The following is a 23,570-nucleotide window of genomic DNA, read 5'->3' on the forward strand; positions in this document are numbered from 1 at the left end:
CTGTGAAAAACCCTGAAGCTAGTTAAATTTTTTTAGCATGGATTTGGACGCCCCTGAAGCTGAGAGGCTGTGGTCTAGTTTTGTAGAATAGAGACATCACTGTCCCCGCAACACTGCTCTGTTCTACAACCCACCAGAGCATCAAACGCTGTACGGACAAAAACCTGTCAGCTGTGGGTAAAACATAATCAATTGTTTGGATGACATCCAATTAAAAAAAACAACAACATGAAAACAAATGAGCACCAAACCTGCCCAGTACTGGCAAAAAACCCTGTGTATAAATCTCTGAGTGTGTCTCCTCTCCATGTGCTGCTCTGCAGTCTGTTTGTGCTGGAAACTCCTCTAATGTGTTTATGAATCTGTCTGTAAATGAGTCTGTAAATGGTTAAAAAAAACAATGTCTCAGTCCAGTATACTAGGCCTTCTCTCTCTCTGCTCATGGCAGAGAACCGCCATCTGCAGGTTTTTAGACAATGGAGAGACTCCAAATGTTAAAAAGCACCAACCGAGATGAGGATGTTGCTCTACTCCTGCTCCATAGGGGGGTAACACTGACTTATTTTTGCTGTTTCAGATCACTTAAGGTGTAAACGTCTCCAAACTCAGGAGACGGCTAACTGCATTAGTGATAGTGCTACAAAATTAAACTTGATTTACATATATGTTTCTGTGGGAATTCAAACAGTGAATAAACACTTACAGACAATTTACACTTCAGACACATACAAACAACAGTCATTATGCTCCTCAAACACACCATTCCACCTGAAAAGATGCAGAGGATTGAACTGCTTTCAGCCACAATCACAGACGTTCCCTTTAAAACTGGCCTTACACCAAATCACAATTAATGGTACTGTCGCACAAGTCTCCAATATCAGAGGCTGATGACAAGGGTTTGCTTGAGTAATGGTGCCCTCTCGTCATCTCAGGAGTTCAATGTGTCTGTCCAAAGTCTTTTTCTTTTCTTGATACTGTGATAAAATCAACAGGGTCAAATGGGTTTTGCCCTGGCTTGTACCAGATGACATTTCTGAGACACCCAGTTCTGGAAAAATACATCCATGTGTTTGGCAGCCCCCTGCTCCGATTGTGTGTGTGTTCATTGCCCCTACTGTGTGTGAAGAGTTGCTCACTAGTGTGTTTGTGTGTTCACTTCCACAGATGGGTTAAATGTAGAGAAACAACTTCCCATTGTGGATTGATAAAGTGAGTGTTCCAGGGTTTTTGAATGTGTGATTAGCATCATGTGTTTGGATCAGTTGAGGGCGTGTTCTGTGCAGACTATAACAGCATAGCATGAATGTAGTTCATAACGATTCACTTTTATGATTCCCTTATGATTCAGATATGATTCACTTGGTCATTTGAGTTTTCACATTTCAGTTTTATTAAAGAATTACAATCAAAAACAGTGTCATAAAAACATAAAGAGTTAAATATTTCAAAAGAACTGGCACAAGACGTCCACAATGTTTTTCATCAACTGCTTACAATGTTATATCCCTAAACATCCAATCAGAAATTATTTCTCAGACTAAACGAACCAAACTGGTTTGATTTATGCACAGTGAATCTAGTACCATGAATGACTCAGCGAATCTTTACTAGGAAAACCTGCTGTTTTCCTAATAGTTTCCTGCTGTTTCGTTAACATCAACAGACACAGATGAATTAAAGCAAACTGGTGGGATTACAGTGGGTTGCCAGGGTTATCGTGAGTTTAAATAAGGGCCAGGTGAAATGCATTATGGGAAACGCCAAATCTTAAAATGTAGAATGATCCTTTATTTCTTGTGTCAAATTATTGTAATGGCTATTGTAATTGTAATGGAATTCAATTCATTCAAAAGCTTCAACCCAAAGTGAGTCAAATCCTTCAGAGACTCAGGGAGTTATGCTCTAGGTTACTTTAATTGTGACAAAAATTGCAAAATTGATTGCATTAAAGAAAAAATACAAATGATTCAAAGAATCAGATCAGAGAGACTTGAGGAATTACTCGGTGTAAACGACTCAGCATCACCTCATCATCATGGAGTCATAGCTGATGATTTGGTGTGTAAACGACTCAGAGTGAATCAGAGTCGAGGAGTCAGACTGCCCTGAATGTGAATCAGCAGTAGTCAGAATGCTCCTCCTCTACGTAGTTAGCAGGAAAGAGGCCCACCTGCAAACACACACACGCAAGCAATTATAAAATTGTGTAGTTAAATAGTTCACTGTGAATCTGAAAACCTTCCAGCTATGACGAGTGTGTGTGTTAGTGTATATGTGTGTGTGTCTTACCCTGCCGTACACTTCTCCTTTCCACCAGCCATTGTGTGCTTTCTTTGAGATGATTTTCACAGTGTCTCCTTCTCTCAGAGAGAGTTCAGTTCGATCCCTTGCAGAAAAATCGTAGCGCACCTTTGCTGTCCCGAAATACCGCTCACTCGCCCCTGCACACACACACACAAAACTACCATGTGGTTATCTGTTGCGTGGATGACTTTCTTAGGGTTTTTGTATGTAATTCAGTTGGCCATTCTTTCTGTGTGTGTGTGGGTGGGAGTGTGTGTGTGTGTGTGTGTATATGTGGGTGGGAGTGTGTGTGTGTGTGTACCTCTCCTGTGTGTATTTGCATGTGAGGACACACTCTGCTCTGGTTGTTTGAAGGGGGTTTGGAGACGAGTGTCAACGTCTTTAAAGCATTCCTTCAGAGAATATTCCTGATAATACTGCACCAAATCCTGAGAGAGAGAGAGAGAAAGAGAGAGAGAGGGAGAGAACCAGAAACAAAGGGAGAGAGAGAGACCGAGAGAGAGAAACAGGGAGAGAGAGAAAAAATAAAGACCAAGATAGTTTTAAAGGACACTTTTAAAAAGATGAAAGAAAAAGGAGGGAAGAGAAGAGTGGGACTTACTATTAACCCTTTAAAGGCCTTTTTATCATTGATCCTGTAGAGTCCCTCGGCCAGAGTGATCTTTATATGCCTTATGTCCATATTAAACCTGTGAGAGATAGAGAGAGGAAACAGAGAGAGAAAGAGGGTTAATAAGTTGAACTCAATCCTAATGCTTTTGTGCATTAAATTGTGTGCATGTGTGTTGTATGTCTTTGTGTGTGTGTGTGAGTGTGTGTGTACTTGATGCTGATGGCGAATTCTCCTCCATCTTTCTGTCGCACAAGGAATGTTCCGTCTGAGCGAGGCATCAGCAAACTCTTTGCCTCTGAGCGGTCCATGTTGCCTGCAAACCTACACACGCACAAATATTAGAGTAATAGTTGAATAGTTAAAGGTAAAGAGGGAAAAGAGAGAGGGAGCTAATAAAAGAGATAGAGAGAATAAAGAGAGAGAGAGAGAGAGAGCGAGAGAGAGTTGATGTATGTTGACTCACCAGTTGAACCCTGTCAGGTCCGGTGTCTGTCTCTGAGAAAAGAGAAGCAGCAGCTGTCAGTTTTGTTAAGCGTTTATTAACAGTTTTGTTATTACTGCTTTATTACATTAACACAATCATGATCTTTCATTATTAATGAACATTGTTTAAACTCACACCAGATTTAAAGAAGGACCAAAATGTTTTTATGCATTTTAATGACCATTATGTCCAATAATATGAATCTGCTGAACTGATGTTTTGAACACTTCTGTAGGAGAACACTAACATCAGACTCAACACGCTCGAAGAAGAACGCTAACCTCTGTTTATCAAACTCAACATGCTCAGAGAACACTAACATCTGTTCATCAGACTGAACACGCTCGGAGGAGAACACTAACCTCTGTTCATCAGCTCAACACTCGGAGGAGAACACTAACCTCTGTTCATCAGACTCAACACGCTCAGAGAAGAACACTAACCTCTGTTCATCAGAATCAACATGCTCAGAGAACACTAACCTCTGCTCATCAACTCAACACGCTGGAAGGAGAACACTAACCTCTGTTCATCAACTCAATGCGTTTAGAGGAGAGCACTAACCTCTGTTCATCAACACAACACGCTCAAAGGAGAATACTAACCTCTGGTCATCAACTCAACACGCTGGAAGGAGAACACTAACCTCTGTTTATCAAACTCAACATGCTCAGAGAATACTAACCTCTGGTCATCAACTCAACACGCTCGGAGGAGAACACTAACCTCTGTTCATCAGCACAACACGCTCGGAGGAGAGCACTAACCTTTGTTCATCAGACGCAACACGCTCACAGGAGAACACTAACATCTGTTCATCAGACTCAACACACTCAGAGGAGAACACTAACCTCTGTTCATCAGACTCAACACGCTCGGAGGAGAACACTAACCTCTGTTCATCAGCACAACACGCTCAAAGGAGAATACTAACCTCTGGTCATCAGACTCAACACGGTCACAGGAGAACACTAACATCTGTTCATCAGACTCAACACGCTCAGAGAACACTAACCTCTGGTCATCAACTCAACACGCTCGGAGGAGAACACTAACATCTGTTCATCAGATTCAACACGCTTGGAGAACACTAACCTCTGGTCATCAACTCAACACGCTGGAAGGAGAACACTAACCTCTGTTTATCAAACTCAACATGCTCAGAGAATACTAACCTCTGGTCATCAATTCAACACGCTCGGAGGAGAGCACTAACCTTTGTTCATCAGACGCAACACGCTCACAGGAGAACACTAACATCTGTTCATCAGACTCAACACACTCAGAGGAGAACACTAACCTCTGTTCATCAGACTCAACACGCTCGGAGGAGAACACTAACATCTGTTCATCAGACTCAACACACTCGGAGGAGAACACTAACCTCTGTTCATCAGACTCAACACGCTCGGAGGAGAACACTAACCTCTGTTCATCAGCTCAACACACTCGGAGGGGAACACTTACCTCTGTTCATCAATTCAACACACTCGGAGGAGAACACTAACCTCTGGTCATCAACTCAACACACTCGGAGAACACTAACCTCTGTTCATCAACTCAACGCGTTTAGAGGAGAGCACTAACCTCTGTTCATCAGCACAACACGCTCAAAGGAGAATACTAACCTCTGGTCATCAGACTCAACACGATCACAGGAGAACATTAACATCTGTTGATCAGACTCAACACGCTCAGAGAACACTAACCTCTGGTCATCAACTCAACACGCTGGAAGGAGAACACTAACCTCTGTTTATTAAACTCAACATGCTCAGAGAACACTAACCTCTGGTCATCAACTCAACACGCTTGGAGAACACTAACCTCTGGTCATCAACTCAACACGCTGGAAGGAGAACACTAACCTCTGTTTATCAAACTCAACATGCTCAGAGAACACTAACCTCTGGTCATCAACTCAACACGCTTGGAGAACACTAACCTCTGGTCATCAACTCAACACGCTCGGAGGAGAACACTAACCTCTGGTCATCAACTCAACACGCTCGGAGGAGAGCACTAACCTTTGTTCATCAGACGCAACACGCTCACAGGAGAACACTAACATCTGTTCATCAGACTCAACACACTCAGAGGAGAACACTAACCTCTGTTCATCAGACTCAACATGCTCGGAGGAGAACACTAACATCTGTTCATCAGACTCAACACGCTCGGAAGAGAACACTAACCTCTGTTCATCAGACTCAACACGCTCAGAAGAGAACACTAACCTCTGTTCATCAGCTCAACACACTCGGAGGGGAACACTTACCTCTGTTCATCAACTCGACACACTCAGAGAACACTAACCTCTGTTCATCAACTCAACGCGTTTAGAGGAGAGCATTAACCTCTGTTCATCAGCACAACACGCTCAAAGGAGAATACTAACCTCTGGTCATCAGACTCAACACGATCACAGGAGAACACTAACATCTGTTGATCAGACTCAACACGCTCAGAGAACACTAACCTCTGGTCATCAACTCAACACGCTGGAAGGAGAACACTAACCTCTGTTCATCAAACTCAACATGCTCAGAGAACACTAACCTCTGGTCATCAACTCAACACGCTTGGAGAACACTAACCTCTGGTCATCAACTCAACACACTGGAAGGAGAACACTAACCTCTGTTTATCAAACTCAACATGCTCAGAGAACACTAACCTCTGGTCATCAACTCAACACGCTTGGAGAACACTAACCTCTGGTCATCAACTCAACACGCTGGAAGGAGAACACTAACCTCTGTTTATCAAACTCAACATGCTCAGAGAACACTAACCTCTGGTCATCAACTCAACACGCTTGGAGAACACTAACCTCTGGTCATCAACTCAACACGCTCGGAGGAGAACACTAACCTCTGGTCATCAACTCAACACGCTCGGAGGAGAGCACTAACCTTTGTTCATCAGACGCAACATGCTCACAAGAGAACACTAACATCTGTTCATCAGACTCAACACGCTCGGAGGAGAACACTAACCTCTGTTCATCAGACTCAACATGCTCGGAGGATAACACTAACCTCTGTTCATCAGCTCAACACACTCGGAGGAGAACACTAACCTCTGGTCATCAACTCAACACACTCGGAGAACACTAACCTCTGGTCATCAGACTCAACACGATCACAGGAGAACACTAACATCTGTTCATCAGACTCAACATGCTCGGAGGAGAACACTAACCTCTGTTCATCAGACTCAACATGCTCGGAGGATAACAGTAACCTCTGTTCATCAGCTCAACACACTCGGAGGAGAACACTAACCTCTGGTCATCAACTCAACACACTCGGAGAACACTAACATCTGTTCATCAGACTCAACACGCTCAGAGAATACTAACCTCTGGTCATCAACTCAACACGCTGGAAGGAGAACACCAACCTCTGTTTATCAAACTCAACATGCTCAGAGAACACTAACCTCTACTCATCAACTCAACATGCTTGGAGAACACTAACCTCTGGTCATCAACTCAACACGCTCGGAGGAGAGCACTAACCTTTGTTCATCAGACTCAACACGCTCGGAGGAGAACACTAACATCTGTTCATCAGACTCAATACGATCGGAGGAGAACACTTACCTCTGTTCATCAGACTCAACACGCTCGGAGGAGAACACTAACCTCTGTTCATCAGACTCAACACGCTCGGAGGAGAACACTAACCTCTGTTCATCAGCTCAAGACGCTCGGAGTAGAACACTAACCTCTGTTCATCAACTCAACACGCTCGGAGGAGAACACTAACCTCTGTTCATCAACTCAACACACTCGGAGGAGAACACTAACCTCTGTTCATCAGACTCAACACGCTCGGAGGAGAACACTAACCTCTGTTCATCAACTCAACACACTCGGAGGAGAACACTAACCTCTGTTCATCAACTCAACACGCTCGGAGGAGAACACTAACCTCTGTTCATCAGACTCAACATGCTCGGAGGAGAACACTAACCTCTGTTCATCAACTCAATGTGTTTAGAGGAGAGCACTAACCTCTGTTCATCAGCACAACACGCTCAAAGGAGAATACTTACCTCTGGTCATCAGACTCAACACGATCACAGGAGAACACTAACATCTGTTCATCAAACTCAACACGCTCAGAGAACACTAACCTCTGGTCATCAACTCAACATGCTGGAAGGAGAACACTAACCTCTGTTTATCAAACTCAACATGCTCAGAGAACACTAACCTCTGGTCATCAACTCAGCATGCTCAGAGAACACTAACCTCTGGTCATCAACTCAACACATTCGGAGGAGAACACTAAGATCTGTTCATCAGACTCAACACGCTTGGAGAACACTAACCTCTGGTCATCAACTCAACACGCTGGAAGGAGAACACTAACCTCTGCTCATCAGACTCAACACGCTCAGAGGAGAACACTAACCTCTGTTCATCAGACTCAACACGCTCGGAGGAGAACACTAACCCCTGTTCATCAGACTCAACACGCTCGGAGGAGAACATTAACCTCTGTTCATCAGATTCAACACGCTCAGAGGAGACCAGTAACTTCTGATTATGTCCTACATTCTGGATCATTTTACATAGGGTGTGTGATGTAGTTTGTGAGTCTTGCTCAGGGACTTTTATTGTTTTAGTTTTGTGTTCCTGCTTGAGTTGTCCTACTGTGTGGAGGGGAGTGGTGTTGTCCACTACACCAGCCAAACTCATATAAGACCCTTAGTGAAAACCAATGAGAAAAAAACAGCTCTCCCAGTGACTCAATGCCACTGTATATGTTACAGTGTGGATGTGAATTTCTCCTGTGACGCGAGGCTCACTCACCGGTAAGAAGGGTTGAACTTTGCTGCAGGGAAACCATCCAACTTCCCCCACAGTCAGATTCCTGCCCTGAAACACACACACACACAAATTAATAAAAAATTTATATGAGAGAAAAATACATAGAAAAAAATAAATACTCTGATTCTGTTCATCAGACTCAACATGCTCGGAGGAGAAAACTAACCTCTGCTCATCAACTCAACACGCTCGGAGGAGAACACTAACATCTGTTCATCAGCTCAACACGCTCGGAAGAGAACACTAACATCTGTTCATCAGACTCAACACATTTGGAGGGGAACACTAACCTCTGTTCATCAGACTCAACACACTCGGAGGAGAACACTAACATCTGTTCATCAGACTCAACACACTCGGAGGAGAACACAAACCTCTGTTCATCAGCTCAACACGCTCGGTGGAGAACACTAACCTCTGTTCATCAGCTCAACACGCTCAGAGAACACTAACCTCTGTTCATCAGACTCAACACACTCGGAGGAGAACACTAACCTCTGGTCATCAACTCAACACACTCGGAGGAGAACACTATCCTCTGTTCATCAGCTCAACACGCTCAGAGAACACTAACCTCTGTTCATCAGACTCAACACACTCGGAGGATAACACTAACCTCTGGTCATCAACTCAACACACTCGGAGGAGAACACTAACCTCTGTTCATCAGACTCAACACGCTCGGAGGAGAACACTAACCTCTGTTCATCAGACTCAACACGCTTGGAGGAGAACACTTACCTCTGTTCATCAGCTCAACATACTCGGAGGAGAACACTAACATCTGTTCATCAGACTCAGCACATTTGGAGGAGAACACTAACCTCTGTTCATCAACTGAACACAGTCAGAAGAGAACACAATCCTCTGTTCATCCGACTCAACATGCTCGGAGGAGAAAACTATCCTCTGTTCATCAGCTCAACACGCTCGGTGGAGAACACTAACCTCTGTTCATCAGACTCAGCACATTTGGAGGAGAACACTAACCTCTGTTCATCAGACTCAACATGCTCGGAGGAGAACACAAACCTCTGTTCATCAACTGAACACGCTCGGAGGAGAAAACTATCCTCTGTTCATCAGCTCAACACATTTGGAGGAGAACACTAACCTCTGTTCATCAACTGAACACAGTCAGAGGAGAACACAATCCTCTGTTCATCAGACTCAACACGCTCGGTGGAGAACACTAACCTCTGTTCATCAGCTCAACACGCTCAGAGAACACTAACCTCTGGTCATCAACTCAACACACTCGGAGGAGAACACTAACCTCTGGTCATCAACTCAACACACTCGGAGGAGAACACTAACATCTGTTCATCAGACTCAACATGCTTGGAGAACACTAACCTCAGGTCATCAACTCAACACGCTGGAAGGAGAACACTAACCTCTGTTTATCAGCTCAACACACTCGGAGGAGAACGCTAACCTCTGCTCATCAGACTCAACACGCTCGGAGGAGAACACTAACCTCTGCTCATCAGACTCAACACGCTTGGAGGAGAACACTGACCCTAGATGTTAGCTGACAGATTCCTGTGATGTAGCTATTCTGTGTATAAGAAGCTGTAAATACAAGGTAAAACTGTGGTAACGGGGTCGTTCCAGCAGGAGAACATTAAGTGCTTGTTTGCCTTACTTTAGCTGAAAAACTCCTGGACTGCCAGAAGTAGGTGGGTTATTTTCATAGAGAAACCATACAAATAACCCCAGAAAGCATTATTTGCACTTTTAGAAGAACACCATTTATTTAATGTCCAGTATATTACTGCTAAACTACTGTTAGATGATGTAAGGTTTTTAAAATAATGATGCTGTAAATATAGTGTGTAACTCTGGGAACGGGGTCTTTACACAGAGTGTGGGCTCATCATCACCTGACTGTGGCGAATGTGAAACTACTGCAAGAAACCCACACAGAGGAATTGCATTGAACACTAATTCTCTCTCTCTCTCTCTCTCTCCCAACACTGTATAATTAAAGCTGTGAAATAATTGTGCTCTTCCGAGCTGTAATGGGATGAACATTGACTAAACTCTAGACTTGAGATCTCTCGTCAGAACTGAGTGACTCTTTACAGCACATAGTTCATGGGTGTATAGCTTGTATATTATGGCAAATTAAGAGAGGCAGATAGAGAGGTGGAGGAAGTGAGAGACAGAAAGAGAGGCAGATAGAAAGGGGTAGGAAGAGAGAGTGAGAGAGAGAGGGGGGGGGGCAGATAGAGAAGGGAGGAAGAGAAAGCGAGAGCAGATAGAGAGAGGGAGAATTAGAGATGGAAAGAGAGTGTGTGACTTGATTTCATGATTGTTAAAATTAATTACACTGAGCAACAGGTAGGGGGTGGCCTTGAGACAAAAATCCAATTCTTACATTGTTTCCTTTTAATGTATCTGTCTCACACAAACTGTGACACTGAACAGCAGTGTTGTGGAGATTTTAGACCTCAGAGTCTGCTGCACTGAAAGTAGACCACTGAGCAGACAGAGTCCTGTGGTCAGCGTTTTGTGTCAAAAGTTACATAGTGTTACAATTAGTGTTAGAGATGAATACAGAGTAAAGCAAAAACAAGAGGATAAACCAAAGCCCAATATCAGAGAACATTCAAAGTTAAAAAAGCAGAGTAACCAACATGCATCGAATACAAAGTACAAATCGATAAATCGATAACGCACAGTAAAGCTCAGCAACCTTAGGGCAAGAAAGACAAACCAACAGTGTATATAATCTAAAACAGGTGCCTAGCGTTAGTGCACCGAGCGACGGTGATTGAGTCTCTGATTGGCCACAGCGTAACGGGCTGGTCTGGTAGCATGTGACTCCCAGAAGAACTCTGGGAAGTGGAGTCCACATTCTCAGGAGCAGAGACAGATTTGACAAGTCAGCACTGATTCAATACCTGAGTCTCCTCAGACGAGTTAATTGCAGAGTGGACTCCTGTAGACAGAGTCAGAACTCTCAGAGAAGTACAGAGACGTGTCTCCATGCGCAAATAACTTCAGACTTCAGAATACTACAAACTTCATCCTGCTCCACTACATTTCCTTTTATCTCTTTAGACTCAGACATAATAAGAAGAGTTAAGTACCTCTTATTTACAGTACCTCTTAAGTACGCTTTATTACACATCATCATATCTTCTTGGGGTGTTTTCACACCTACCTTGTTTAGTCCAGACTTTCTGACTTTTCAGTTTAGTCCGAACCAAAACTGTAGGTGTGAAAGGCTTAAAAGAAGGTGTGAAAGAACCTAAATTTGGTCCAATCCGGATAAAACCGAGCCACGGTTCGGTTCGTGTGCAGTGTAAAAACTCTTTTTGGATGGTTTGGACTTTCGGTCCGATTACAGAACGTTGAGACACCCAGTAAATGATAGAAGAAGAAAAAACAGAAAAGGAAGAAAACATGAACCTCGGTAGCACATGGGGGGGAGGAGTTTTAATATTTAATTGGAATTTGGTCTGACAAAAGGAACAGCTTGAAAAAAACTTAAAATCCTGAAACCCATGCCTTATTTTCTGAGAGGATGAGAGAGATATGACAGGACAGGGGAATAATGCCACTTGAAGATAAAGAAGCTGCAGCAGCAATTTTAGAGGCGTGTGATGTCACCAGGACAAAAACTTCACATGCACACCATCTACAAACCAATAAAAAGTAGGCGTGGAGAGAAGCTGTACACATACATGATGACAAGAGGACGTGTGTATGTCCTGCAAAGTTCCATAGTTTGCTTGTACTGCAACGTGAAAGCAAAACTTACCGTATAAAATGTATACAGTATAAAAAAAACCTACGAACCTTGGTTCGAACCTTTGTACGGACTTTCTTGTCTGAACATGCCATTAGTCTTAATGTTGGCTCTAAAGAGCTCTCTTCAGTGTCTACAGTCAGGGACTCCACACAGTTTTACATTTAGGTAATACTCTGCATCCCCAAGAGCCTCTAGGGCGATATCATTTGCATATTTTAATACAGACATCTTTCCATCTTTCCCTCACTGCAAACAGTTCCATTTATATAGGCATAAAAAAGAAGAGGGGATCCTTGTCAAGGCACTGTATGTAAAACCTTATTACGGGATGTAACCCTCATGTTGTAAAACAGAAAGTACTTAATCCATAAGATCATGGTTGAAGTAACGTGTACGCTTTCCAGGCAGTGCAGCAGGGTTTGTATGCATACTATATTAAAAGCAGAAATAAAGTCTTTTCAAAGGCGACTGTATCGCCAAGATCTCTTGTGTCTGGCAGGGTCAGGCAAGCACCTTCCTATTCTCACTTCAGAGTGTCTAGCTTATCTTCGATCACTGTGATCTTTCTCCATGCGTTTTGACAGCACAGATGTAAGTGATGTAAGTGCTACAGGCCCGAAATCATTTAAAGATGTGTCTCTTGGCTTCTTAGGAATGGGACTAGTAATAGATTCTCCATAGCTGAGGAACACAGCTGGAATATAAAAGCAGCTGGATCAATTCAGGTTCCCTAAGCCCCGTGTGATCCACCTGCTTCAAAAGGACTTACTTTGGCAAGAACTGAAATCACTTTCCCTTCTTTCATTTCAGTTAAACAGTCAGTGCTGGGAAGGGAAGTGTCATCTACATTGATGTGGTTATTGAACCTACTATAAAAATGATTCAGTTCTTCTGCAAATAAACCAGGTTTAGTACATTTAACCCATGCTGGTTTCCAAAATCAGTCCATCATAGAGTCCTGGCCATTTCTGCTTAGTGTTCCCTGTATGGGGCTAACACAGTATGCAGAACACAGATGGGCTACAGTCTATAATTGAAGAATCACACAGTATGTTCAGTGGAGCTTTTCAACTGGATTGTGGGTATAGAACCAAGGTGGTAGCTTTAATGCTATGACTGATTAGTGTTTATATGAATACTGGAAATGAAAGGTGACCAGTGCAAAAGCAAATGCACACATTTTATGTTAAATACTACATTAGTCACAGTATTTAAATCTGAAACGGACAGAAAGTGTCCTTTGGTTTGTCCTCCAGTGTTCTCTTGATCTCTTTTCCCTCAAAGAAAGAAGGGGAAGCAGAAAGTGCTGAACTCGAGTGTTTTTAATGAACCAAAACCAAAGGCTCAACAGTTTCTCAGCTTTTTTTAAGAAACGAACCAGAAAGTAAAAGGGACACTACTTTCTCTTCTGGAGATGTATATTTCAGCTGTAGCGGGTTATTTCTGCACATCTCTCACTAGAGAACCAAAGGCGTCTTTGCACTAGGACCACTTTTAGTTCCATAAAGAGAGGTTCAGTTTGAATTCATCAAAAAAATCAATGCTGTAAATGTAAAAAATAAGTAAGTGTAAAATGTAAGTGTAAAATTTTCAGTTGATTTTATAAGCTTCACAGGCCATATAGTTGCACTCTGTCCACTTCTGGCTTGAATACTGGCCCACAATGGACTAAACCTATCAGCCCATGAGTGTTGCCCCAGTGTGGGCAGCCCTAAGACACCGTAGCCATCTCAGGGCCATTGGGGGTTAAGGGTGGGTTTGCCCTGAGGCCACACAGCTCACATGTCAGCCCACAGAGGGCTAGTCACTGCATATTTTCTGGTATCGTAACTTTGTGTTTTAGCTAAATATGTTAAATCACATGCTAAAATGTTCAGTAAAGTGTTCATTTATTGTCACTTTAGACATAAACAAACAATACTAAACTGACCAAGGAGCATAGCAAGTCACAAATGCACAGTTAGCATAAGCATGCTAACTGTAAAAACCGTGCCAACAACCATTCTTATATATATTTTTCATATTTATTGTATTTCGTCTGTCTTTGCACTATGTTGATATTTGCACTTCTGGTAGATGCTAACTGCATTCCATTGCCTTGTACTTGTACTGAGCAGTGACAATAAAGTTGAAGCTATCTGATCTATCAGTCTAATGTGGTAACTAAATTTCCTTCAGATTCAGATTCAATGATGCTGCCCCTCTCTTAATTTATCTTATCTTGTTAAATTAGCATTCCTTATTAGCTTTTGGCTAATAACTACTGTCCTTCACGCCCTTCCAGCACCCTCCCATGTCAACACTAGGGCCGAACAGTGCCGTTACAGACACTGACCAATGAGGTTACAGGATGAAGATTAAGCCCCACCTCCCACCACTGTAGATCCACATCTGCTCGTGTCAGCTCAATGACTTCACCCACGGTGAGTTGCAGAGGTTGGCCGAAGGCCACCGGGGGTGGCGGCAGCCCATAATAATCATGACACACCTCCATTTTAGGAAGACCTGAGAGAGATGGATAAAAAGAGGAGAGGAACACCTGGTATGAATGATTATTAATTCAGGGTGTTAATGATTATGAATTAATTTGTATCATCAATATATTAATGCTGTCACGCCCAAATAAGGAGTTCCAGGTCTGAGTTGATTTTTGTGATTAAAAAAAAACTATTCACTTATTATTAACTATTAACTATTGTAAAACTATCTTTAACCTTAGTAACCTTAACTTGATCTTAATCTTTCTGTGGCGTGTCAACATTTTGGTCCGTCATAAGGTCACTTAATGTATCACAATAACAGTAATTAAATATAATAAAAATATTTAATATTACCAACATTAATGAACACCAATGATGATAGTTGATGATAGTATGATAGTAATCTTGTATATTTCTTTATGTAATTTACCACAAAATCATTATTTCTCCTCAGTGTTTATATATTGATACAAATTGTTGTTGCTTTTTATTTTGTAATAAAAAAAGATATCAACACGTAATAAAATATTTCATGAATATTAAAAAATATCATCCACATATATATTTACAGTCTACAAAAACTAACCTCACAGAAATATTACTTAATGAAAGTTGATTCTTTTTGTTTTAATGAGGGTAAACTGACCTGGCTTTGTCTGTCTGTGAGTGGCAGCTCGGGATTTGGTCTGGAAAAATAAAGTAAATAAACAAATAAATAAATAAATAAATAACATAAATATTATGGAAATGCAGAATTGCTTTAATGAATAGTTTATTAGAGATTATTCTATAATTTACTAAATAAATAAGAGCAGTTAATATATATTTCATAATGGATACTGCATCATTTAAAGTAAGCACTGAATAATTAATAATAATATAGTGAATGGTGAATAGTGAATAATTATAATTATATTATATTTAAAATAAAGTACACCATGACGTAGACATTTAGTTGATTTTGTAATAATCAAACTCACCTTTTTCATTGTCCCAGAATTTTCTGTCAAGGAAAAACAGTTTTAATTAATATATGATTAAAAAATATCTAATAATGGTTCCTGCAGAGAGGAACAGGCCCATTCTCTCTCTCTCTCTCTCTCTCTCTCTCTCTCTCTCTCTCTCTCTCTCTCTCTCTCTCTCTCTCTCTAATAAATGTATAAAATATTTCTGCTGCTTTATCACCTGAGGTTCGTCCACACACAGGAACCCTCCCCAGACACTCCTTGTGTGCCGCCATTTTACACCGACTGCAGCGGTAACCTTGGAAGAAAATCCCTCTGGAGGAGGAGAAAAAAAGCTGTTAGAATCAGCGGTTTGTTTCTCCTCTGAGTGTGTTGAGCTGATATTAAATTATCACTGTAAAGCTAGAGAAGGAATAACAAAGTGTTTATTACCGGAGTAACATCTGGCAGGCTTTACAGGAAGTGGTGTCCTCAAAGCAGTGCATCTGGAAGTCGTGACCGTTAGCCGTACTATTGTCTGGACTCAGGTTAGACCTGCAAACAAACATTAAAAAATCCATCAAAACACGGCACCCCTCACCCCCACCTCCACAAACCCAACACCCTCACCTCCACAAGCCCCTCACCATCAGCTCCACAATCCCCTCACCTTCACCTCCACAAACCTCTCACCCTCACCTCCACAAACCTCTCACCCTCACCTCCACAATCCCCTCACCCTCACCTCCACAAACCTCTCACTCTCACCTCCACAATCCCCTCACCCTCTCCTCCACAATCCCCTCACCCTCACCTCAACAAACCCCTCACCCTCACCTCCACAAGCCCCTGATCCACATCCTTACCTCCACAAACCCCTCACCCTCACCTCCACAAACCCCACACCCTCACCTCCACAAGCCCCTCACCATCAGCTCCACAATCCCCTCACCTTCACCTCCACAAACCTCTCACCCTCACCTCCACAAACCTCTCACCCTCACCTCCACAATCCCCTCACCCTCACCTCCACAAACCTCTCACTCACCTCCACAATCCCCTCACCCTCACCTCCACAATCCTCTCACCCTCACCTCCACAATCCCCTCACCCTCACCTCCACAATCCCCTAACCCTCACCTCCACAAACCCCTCACCCTCACCTCCACAAGCCCCTGATCCACATCCTTACCTCCACAAACCCCTCACCCTCACCTCCACAATACCCTCACCCACAACTTCACCTCCACAGACCCCTGACTCTCACCTCCACAAAGCCCTCACCCACACCCTCACCTCTACAAACCCATCACCCTCACCTCCACAAGCCCCTCACCCACACCCTCACCTCCACAAACCCCTCACTCTCACCTCCACAAACCCCTCACCCACACCCTCACCTCCACAATCCCCTCACCTCCACAAGTCCCTCACCCACACTCTCACCTCCATAAAGACCTCACCCTCACCTCCACAAACCTCTCACTCTCACCTCCACAATCCCCTCACCCTCACCTCCACAATCCTCTCACCCTCACCTCCACAATCCCCTCACCCTCACCTCCACAATCCCCTAACCCTCACCTCCACAAACCCCTCACCCTCACCTCCATAAGCCCCTGATCCACATCCTTACCTCCACAAACCCCTCACCCTCACCTCCACAATACCCTCACCCACAACCTCACCTCCACAGACCCCTGACTCTCACCTCCACAAAGCCCTCACCCACACCCTCACCTCTACAAACCCCTCACCCTCACCTCCACAAGCCCCTCACCCACACCCTCACCTCCACAAACCCCTCACTCTCACCTCCACAAACCCCTCACCCACACCCTCACCTCCACAAACCCCTCACCCACACCCTCACCTCCACAATCCCCTCACCTCCACAAGCCCCTCACCCACACCCTCACCTCCACAAAGACCTCACCCTCACCTCCACAAGCCCCTCAACCTCACCTCCACAATCCCCTCCGGATTGGAGGTCTCCAGACTCTCCTCTAAATCAAATCACTGGATGATTCAAACAAGTGGTAACAACATGTTGGATCCTGGATTCCTAGTATTCTCTGGAATGCAGATTTTAGGAACTCTAGAGGAAAATGACCTTCTACCAACTGAGCTGTAAGTGAAGGGTCTCAGATGTAGCTGAAGTCCATTAGAATAGCAGCGGAAACTACACCATGTCAGTGATAACTAATATTGGAAATGGTTTAGAATAAATGAGACAGAACTATCTGGGTTCTACATGAGAACAGAGCTTCACTGAGAGTGAGGAGAGTGTTATAAAATAATGTTGAACTCACAGAGCCATTTCAAACTGCTCCAGCCACTTCTTCTTCAGCTCCCGAGTTTTAAAGTACAGGTCATATCCTCCCTGACCATACGAGTCCATCAGCAGGAATGTGTGCGTCCACTGTACCCATACACACACACACACACACACACACACACACACACACACACAGTTCATATTAAACACATAAATGGCTGATGTAAATCTGCTTGGTATATGTTCCTCTGTAAAGTGGTGATGAAGATAAAATGTGGTGATGATGAAAAAGAAAATAAAGATAGTGATGTAGACAAGAGTGATGAAGATGATGAAGAGAGTGTAGATGATGATGATGATGAAATGAGTGAAGATGATGAAGATGAATGTGATGATGCAGATGATGATGATGAAGGTGATGAAAGACCTTTTTGTTGTCCTTCTCTCCCGAAGGCTCGTCTCGGAGCTGAAACTGTTGTAGGTCGATGAGTTCCTTCAGCTCCATGCTCTCTCCACTCCTCTTTTTACACACCAGCAGAGCTTTATCAAAGAGGAAGGCATACCTGAACACACACACACACACACACACAAAACAGTGTCCTAGTAAATCAGACAACAGCCTTAAAGGGAATGATCTTATATATTTGACATATCTGAGCTAACCGGCCAGTACAATTCTGACAATTCCTTCTGCCAGATAAAGTAGTACCAGAGCTGGACCAACGCTGTATGCTGAGTATGCACATTCTGTAGGGCTCCACAAATTAATGATGGAACCTCCCCCCTTTCTAAAGTTAGTGAGAGTTTGTCTCTCCTATTAACCAGAAGAATAAGCAAATCTATCCCCCAGGACACAAGAAGCGAAAATAGACTCCAGTAGAGTGACCTGTGTATATAGATGTCAGGTAAACTAGGGATCATGATCCTCCAGGTTGGATTATTAATAAATTATAGTCAAGTAATAACCATAGCCACATCAAAATATTTAGAGGTGGGATGTGGAGAGGGAATGCGGGCTCTCTGAATGTCCCAGACTATATTATTCCACATTAAAAAGTGCAGTACTTCCAAGTGCTAAGTTCCTCAATGTTTAAGTTCCATCTTAAATGCTGCTGCTATATTCTCACACTCACCGAACATTTTATTTACACCTTAATCAGTGAAGCTGTTGCAGTGGACTGGATGAAACTGACGCTCTAACGGCAATGTCTGCTATTTTGGGGAACTGCAGTTCTCTCGAGTTTATTTACATGCAGAATTCTGTGTTTCCTAAGGTGGAACTGTGTGTCTGAGGATAAAAAATCACTATTGTTTGTACGCCGCTTGAGTTTATATAGTTTAAATAGCTTTTATTCACTGTTTGAATTCCCACAGAAACTCATGTGTAACTTGAGCTGTTTAGTTTTGTAGCACTTAAGCTCTGTGTTTACTTTCAAACAGTCTCCTGAATTTAGAGTCAGTTCCACCTTAGGTAATGTAACTGTAACAGCAAAAATAAGTCAGTTACCCCCCTATGGAGCAGGAATAGAGCAACAGCCTCATCTCAGTTGTAGCTTTTCATCATTCTCCATTGTCTAAAAACCTCCAGATGGCTTTTCTCTGCCGTGAGCAGAGAGAGAGAAAGCCTAGCATACCGTAACCAGACATTTTGTTTTTTTACCCATTTTCAGACACTGGGGCTACATAAACACATTAGAGCGGTTTCCAGCGCAAACCAACTGCAGAGCAGCATATGGAGAGGAGACACACTCAATCTATTATAACAGTGTTTTTAAGGTTACACAGAGCTGCAAGCTGGAGTATAAACAGTTCTTTTTACTTCTATTCCACCTTAAATGCTGCAGATTTTATTGAATTTTTGTTGGCTCCTTTTTCGCCAGTTGCTTAATTGATTCCTGTTTCACCTTAAATAGTGAAGGAGTTAAATTCCACTGCTACAGCTTGGTTTCTTACAGTTACAAATATTCCACATTAAATTTTACATTTGAATTTTTTGCCTGAAAGCCGAACACAAAAGAGCATTTTTAAACTTTAACAGTGACCTGTGTGAGGCTGATGGTTATTGATATTGAGACTGTACAGAGAATATTAAAGGTTCAGTAAATATAGTTTATATATATTTCTGTTTATTTATAAGCTAAAATAGAAAGGAGGACAGTAGTGGAATTTCAGGTGAACTGGCTCAGTTCCGGTAACATGGGCCCTTATCAGAATTTGTCTGAGGGCCCCAGGGAAGTGGTACCCTACTGCGTTATAGGGGCACCGGGTTCGGCTCAGCTGAGCCAGCCCCATGAGCAGAAGATGAACCCCTCAGGTAAGACTCACCTGTCCTGCTTGGACTTCTTTTCAGGGCTGCAGATCTTCAGCTCCCCATCGATCTTCGGCCGCCCGAACAGAGCGAGGGACTGAGCCTGAGGAGAGGGGTTAACACGTTATGGAGAACACAAAACAAAACCAGGGAAGCAGCACCAGCCTGAGTCCACAGTGATGCCACAGCCACCTGTAAACAGAGTCCCCCCTTGCTCTCTCTGGGTGGGTAGGATGACCCTCTGTCCCCCTATAACTCAACACAAAGCTGGCCAATGCAGGCATCTAATAGCTATTGTGACCAATCTGTGTGCTTAGTGTTCTCCTCCAAGGGTGTTGATGGAATATCTGTGGCTGCCACACAGCTCCAAGGTCTTGGGGTCCTGCGTTGTGTGGATCCTCCTTGGACTGTGGGAGGAACACGTAGCACCCAGAGGAAACCCACACAGACACACCCAGGAACCCCTAGACACTGAAGCTGTGAGACACATCTATGGTGTCTCTGCCTATTGGAGTACAGTACCCTGTGCCTGTAGGACTGAACTATACCTTTAAGAGCGTGGGTTTATTTCAGGAGGTCAGAATGTGTGTGTGTGTGTGTATGTGTGTGTGTGTGTGTGTGTGTGTGTGCAGTCAGAATGAAACACAGCCTCGCTGTGGTTAGCGTGTTTGCAGAGCAGATGCAGGGGTTTTTGCAGCGTCTGAAGAGCGTGAGACCTCTCACATCTGCCTGACTGGGACTTTAAAGATAGCGCTGAATAAAACACACAGACTAATCTTCATCCTTCACCAACTCCACACAGGCTAATTTAGCCCTGAACCTTATGAATATTCACATATGGGGCCAAATATGCAGTTAGAGTTCGTGGCCATGAGAGAGCCACTGCTTATGGGAATAATCCATAACCTTTTTCAGAGTCGCTGTGGGTTTGTTCCTCAGCACTGAATATGTTGTTTTCAAACACAGCAGATAATGCCTTATATTAAACAATATTAATGACAACCCTAACAGCTACAATACATATACAAATATTTAATAATCCCTTACTAATGCTCTACAACACTGTGAGGAGTGTGCTTGTATAGCAGTATGCAGCAGTTTAATAAAGACATATGTAACTAAAGATACAACATTAAAATATTAATAATAATAATTTTATTAAAGGACTAATATTGAACTTTAGCTTATTTTGCACTACCTTTAAAACTATCGTACTGTCATAAATCTGTATTCTGTGTGTGTGAGTGTGTGTGTGTGTTTGTTTGTTCATGTTAATGAAAACGAAAATTATTTAATTTCAGTTAATTCAGTTAATGCACACGGAATATATTTTTATTTTATAAAATGAGTTTAGAAAGTAGACTACCTTTATTTATGCTGAAATGTGTATGACCATTACTCTCTCTCTCTCTTACACACACACACACACACACACACACACACACAGATCTCCTGTGTCATTTACGACCTTGCTGAAGTCCTCCATGTCCTATTTTTTTTTATTTTCTCCATTTAAAACTCCTGTGTCTAAAGCTATAGCTCTCCCTGAAACCTAAGAGATTCAAATTTAAAAAAATCACCAAAATACACTGTGATGTTATAATAAAGTAAAAAAATGGCTTCTTGTCACTAGTTTTCCTGAAACGCGCTACACATTTATCTCCCTCCCACAAATACAGGTACGTGCTAGTTTTTAACTCTATTGTGGTGATTACATTTTTAATCCATGGATTTAACTACATTGTGTTTATTATATTCAAAGTGATGAATCATTATTAACTGCAGCAAACTGTGTGATTAATTAGTTATTTTCACTGCTGTCAATTGATTAAAAAAAACAACAAATTAATCAGACAATTTACTGCTATTTATCATGATTAATTCTCCCTGGCTGTGTCTACATTTACAACAACCACTGAACATAGTAAAGGAGGAAGTTATTCTGTGTTTTGTACATTATTCTTCAGTCAGATCTGCACCGTTTTAAAACATGTTTATTAATAATTAATACTTTATCTGATCCATTTGTAGTTCTAATACTTCTGCAATAAAAATGTAATCGTTTTAATTAAAAAAAAATTAAATTCCACAAAACCCCCTAACAGTATGTGGTGTTCGGTGATATGAGAAAACAACACTGTGTATATAATAGAGTGATTTAATATTTAATAGATTCGTATGTTATGTCTGTACTGATCCAGGTGTCTCATATCACTGAAGAGAAACTCTCACTCAGCGACCAATAAAAAGCATGCATTCCTACAATGACGACCTCATTAGCAGGTGCGTGCACACACACACACTGCCCTTATCGTAACTTACTGGTTTACATGAAGAACCCCCAGAAAATCCAGATCAACCCTAAACTATCCACCATGACACCCACTCATCCCACGTCACTTCTGAAATGGAGTGCATTACATAAGTTATGTGGTGAGGGGGTGTGCTGCACTCTTCTGGGAAGACGAGATGTGACGTGAGATTGAGGTGAGATTTGATGGCTTTCAGCCACATTAACATCAGTCAGATCAGGGACCAATGCCAAATGATTAGCTCTGGATCACAGACACCATTCCACACTACTTCACTTGGTTCTTTAAAGAATCGTGTGTGAGTGTGAATAAACTTTTAAAGGGTTAAAAATCCATCATTCAATCTTAAGATTCTTCACCAATTAAAATGCATTAGCAAAAATGGTTCTTTTGGAAACAAAATTGGTTTGTATATGGCATTGCTCAAGGAACATTTTGTAGCACCTTTTTTTAAGAGTGTAAATTATTCTAACCGGTATTTTGAGCTATAGGTACTAGACTATGCTTGGCACTGAGTATAATGAAGGCTTGTGTGCAGCTGCTCCACATATTGCTGTGTATAAAAAAGATCACTATAGTCTCCACAAATTATGGGCCTTAAAAAAACGATATCTATAGACCACTGGACATCATCTGTGTTATCACATAGCGCTGTGGTGATTAGTTCTGTGAAATGCACTGATGGGAACTACAGCCCACATCCTCCTTCTGCAGACCCCCTGATGGCCAAAGCTCACGGGCAGAATTAGCTTTGTTCCCTAGTGTAAATCTGCTGATAGGGTTGCCCCAGCATGTGCATGTTCATGCTTGGCAGAGTATGATAAATTAGAACAGAATCAGAGCTTTCTCGTTGAATAAAGCGATAATAATAATACTTTATATGTATAGTGTTTTTCAGAATGCTCAAAGATAGGGATGGGCGGTATCCACATTTTTGATACCATCTCAGAATATTAACATGGTATACGGTATTACTGTGGGGAGTGGGGGGTGCATTATCATGCTGCATGAGCCTCATATCAGTGAGTGTTGGGTTTTCGGGCACTGTGCAGTTCAGCTCAGCACAGCCCGACCTGTGTTTGCGATATAAATACTGCTCTCATTTTGAAATGCTGTCAACATTATAAAATACCACTGTATACTGTTTTACCTTTATAATGCTCAACCATTCTAAATGTTGCTTTTGATTAGAGATTTGGGCCACTTGATCCTTGTTCTATCAACAGTTTGGTCAATTA

The 23,570-nt window shown here is 42.4% G+C and overlaps 1 protein-coding gene across 2 annotated transcripts in view; it reads right to left on the reverse strand.

Moving 5' to 3' along the window:
- Positions 1-1,377: 1,377 nt before the first annotated feature.
- The window catches only part of LOC136686572 (proto-oncogene vav-like), a 40,023-nt gene continuing 17,830 nt past the window's right edge, over positions 1,378-23,570 (reverse strand). The window contains exons 14-28 of one of the 2 annotated variants that reach the window (XM_066660446.1): positions 20,038-20,123; positions 18,140-18,275; positions 17,747-17,856; positions 15,888-15,989; positions 15,676-15,770; positions 15,471-15,493; positions 15,137-15,176; positions 14,499-14,515; positions 8,230-8,295; positions 3,384-3,415; positions 3,131-3,241; positions 2,909-2,996; positions 2,609-2,735; positions 2,293-2,444; positions 1,378-2,173 (exon numbers count right to left, since the gene is read on the reverse strand). In XM_066660446.1, coding sequence (XP_066516543.1) covers positions 2,120-2,173; positions 2,293-2,444; positions 2,609-2,735; positions 2,909-2,996; positions 3,131-3,241; positions 3,384-3,415; positions 8,230-8,295; positions 14,499-14,515; positions 15,137-15,176; positions 15,471-15,493; positions 15,676-15,770; positions 15,888-15,989; positions 17,747-17,856; positions 18,140-18,275; positions 20,038-20,123 — 1,239 coding nt within the window. In that variant the 3' untranslated portion in view covers positions 1,378-2,119. Of the gene's footprint in view, positions 2,174-2,292; positions 2,445-2,608; positions 2,736-2,908; positions 2,997-3,130; positions 3,242-3,383; positions 3,416-8,229; positions 8,296-14,378; positions 14,516-15,136; positions 15,177-15,470; positions 15,494-15,675; positions 15,771-15,887; positions 15,990-17,746; positions 17,857-18,139; positions 18,276-20,037; positions 20,124-23,570 lie in introns of both variants that reach the window. The other variant, XM_066660445.1, reaches the window with a different exon arrangement.

Source organism: Hoplias malabaricus, chromosome 2, assembly GCF_029633855.1.
Source record: "Hoplias malabaricus isolate fHopMal1 chromosome 2, fHopMal1.hap1, whole genome shotgun sequence".
In the NCBI taxonomy this organism is placed as follows: Eukaryota; Metazoa; Chordata; class Actinopteri; order Characiformes; family Erythrinidae; genus Hoplias; species Hoplias malabaricus.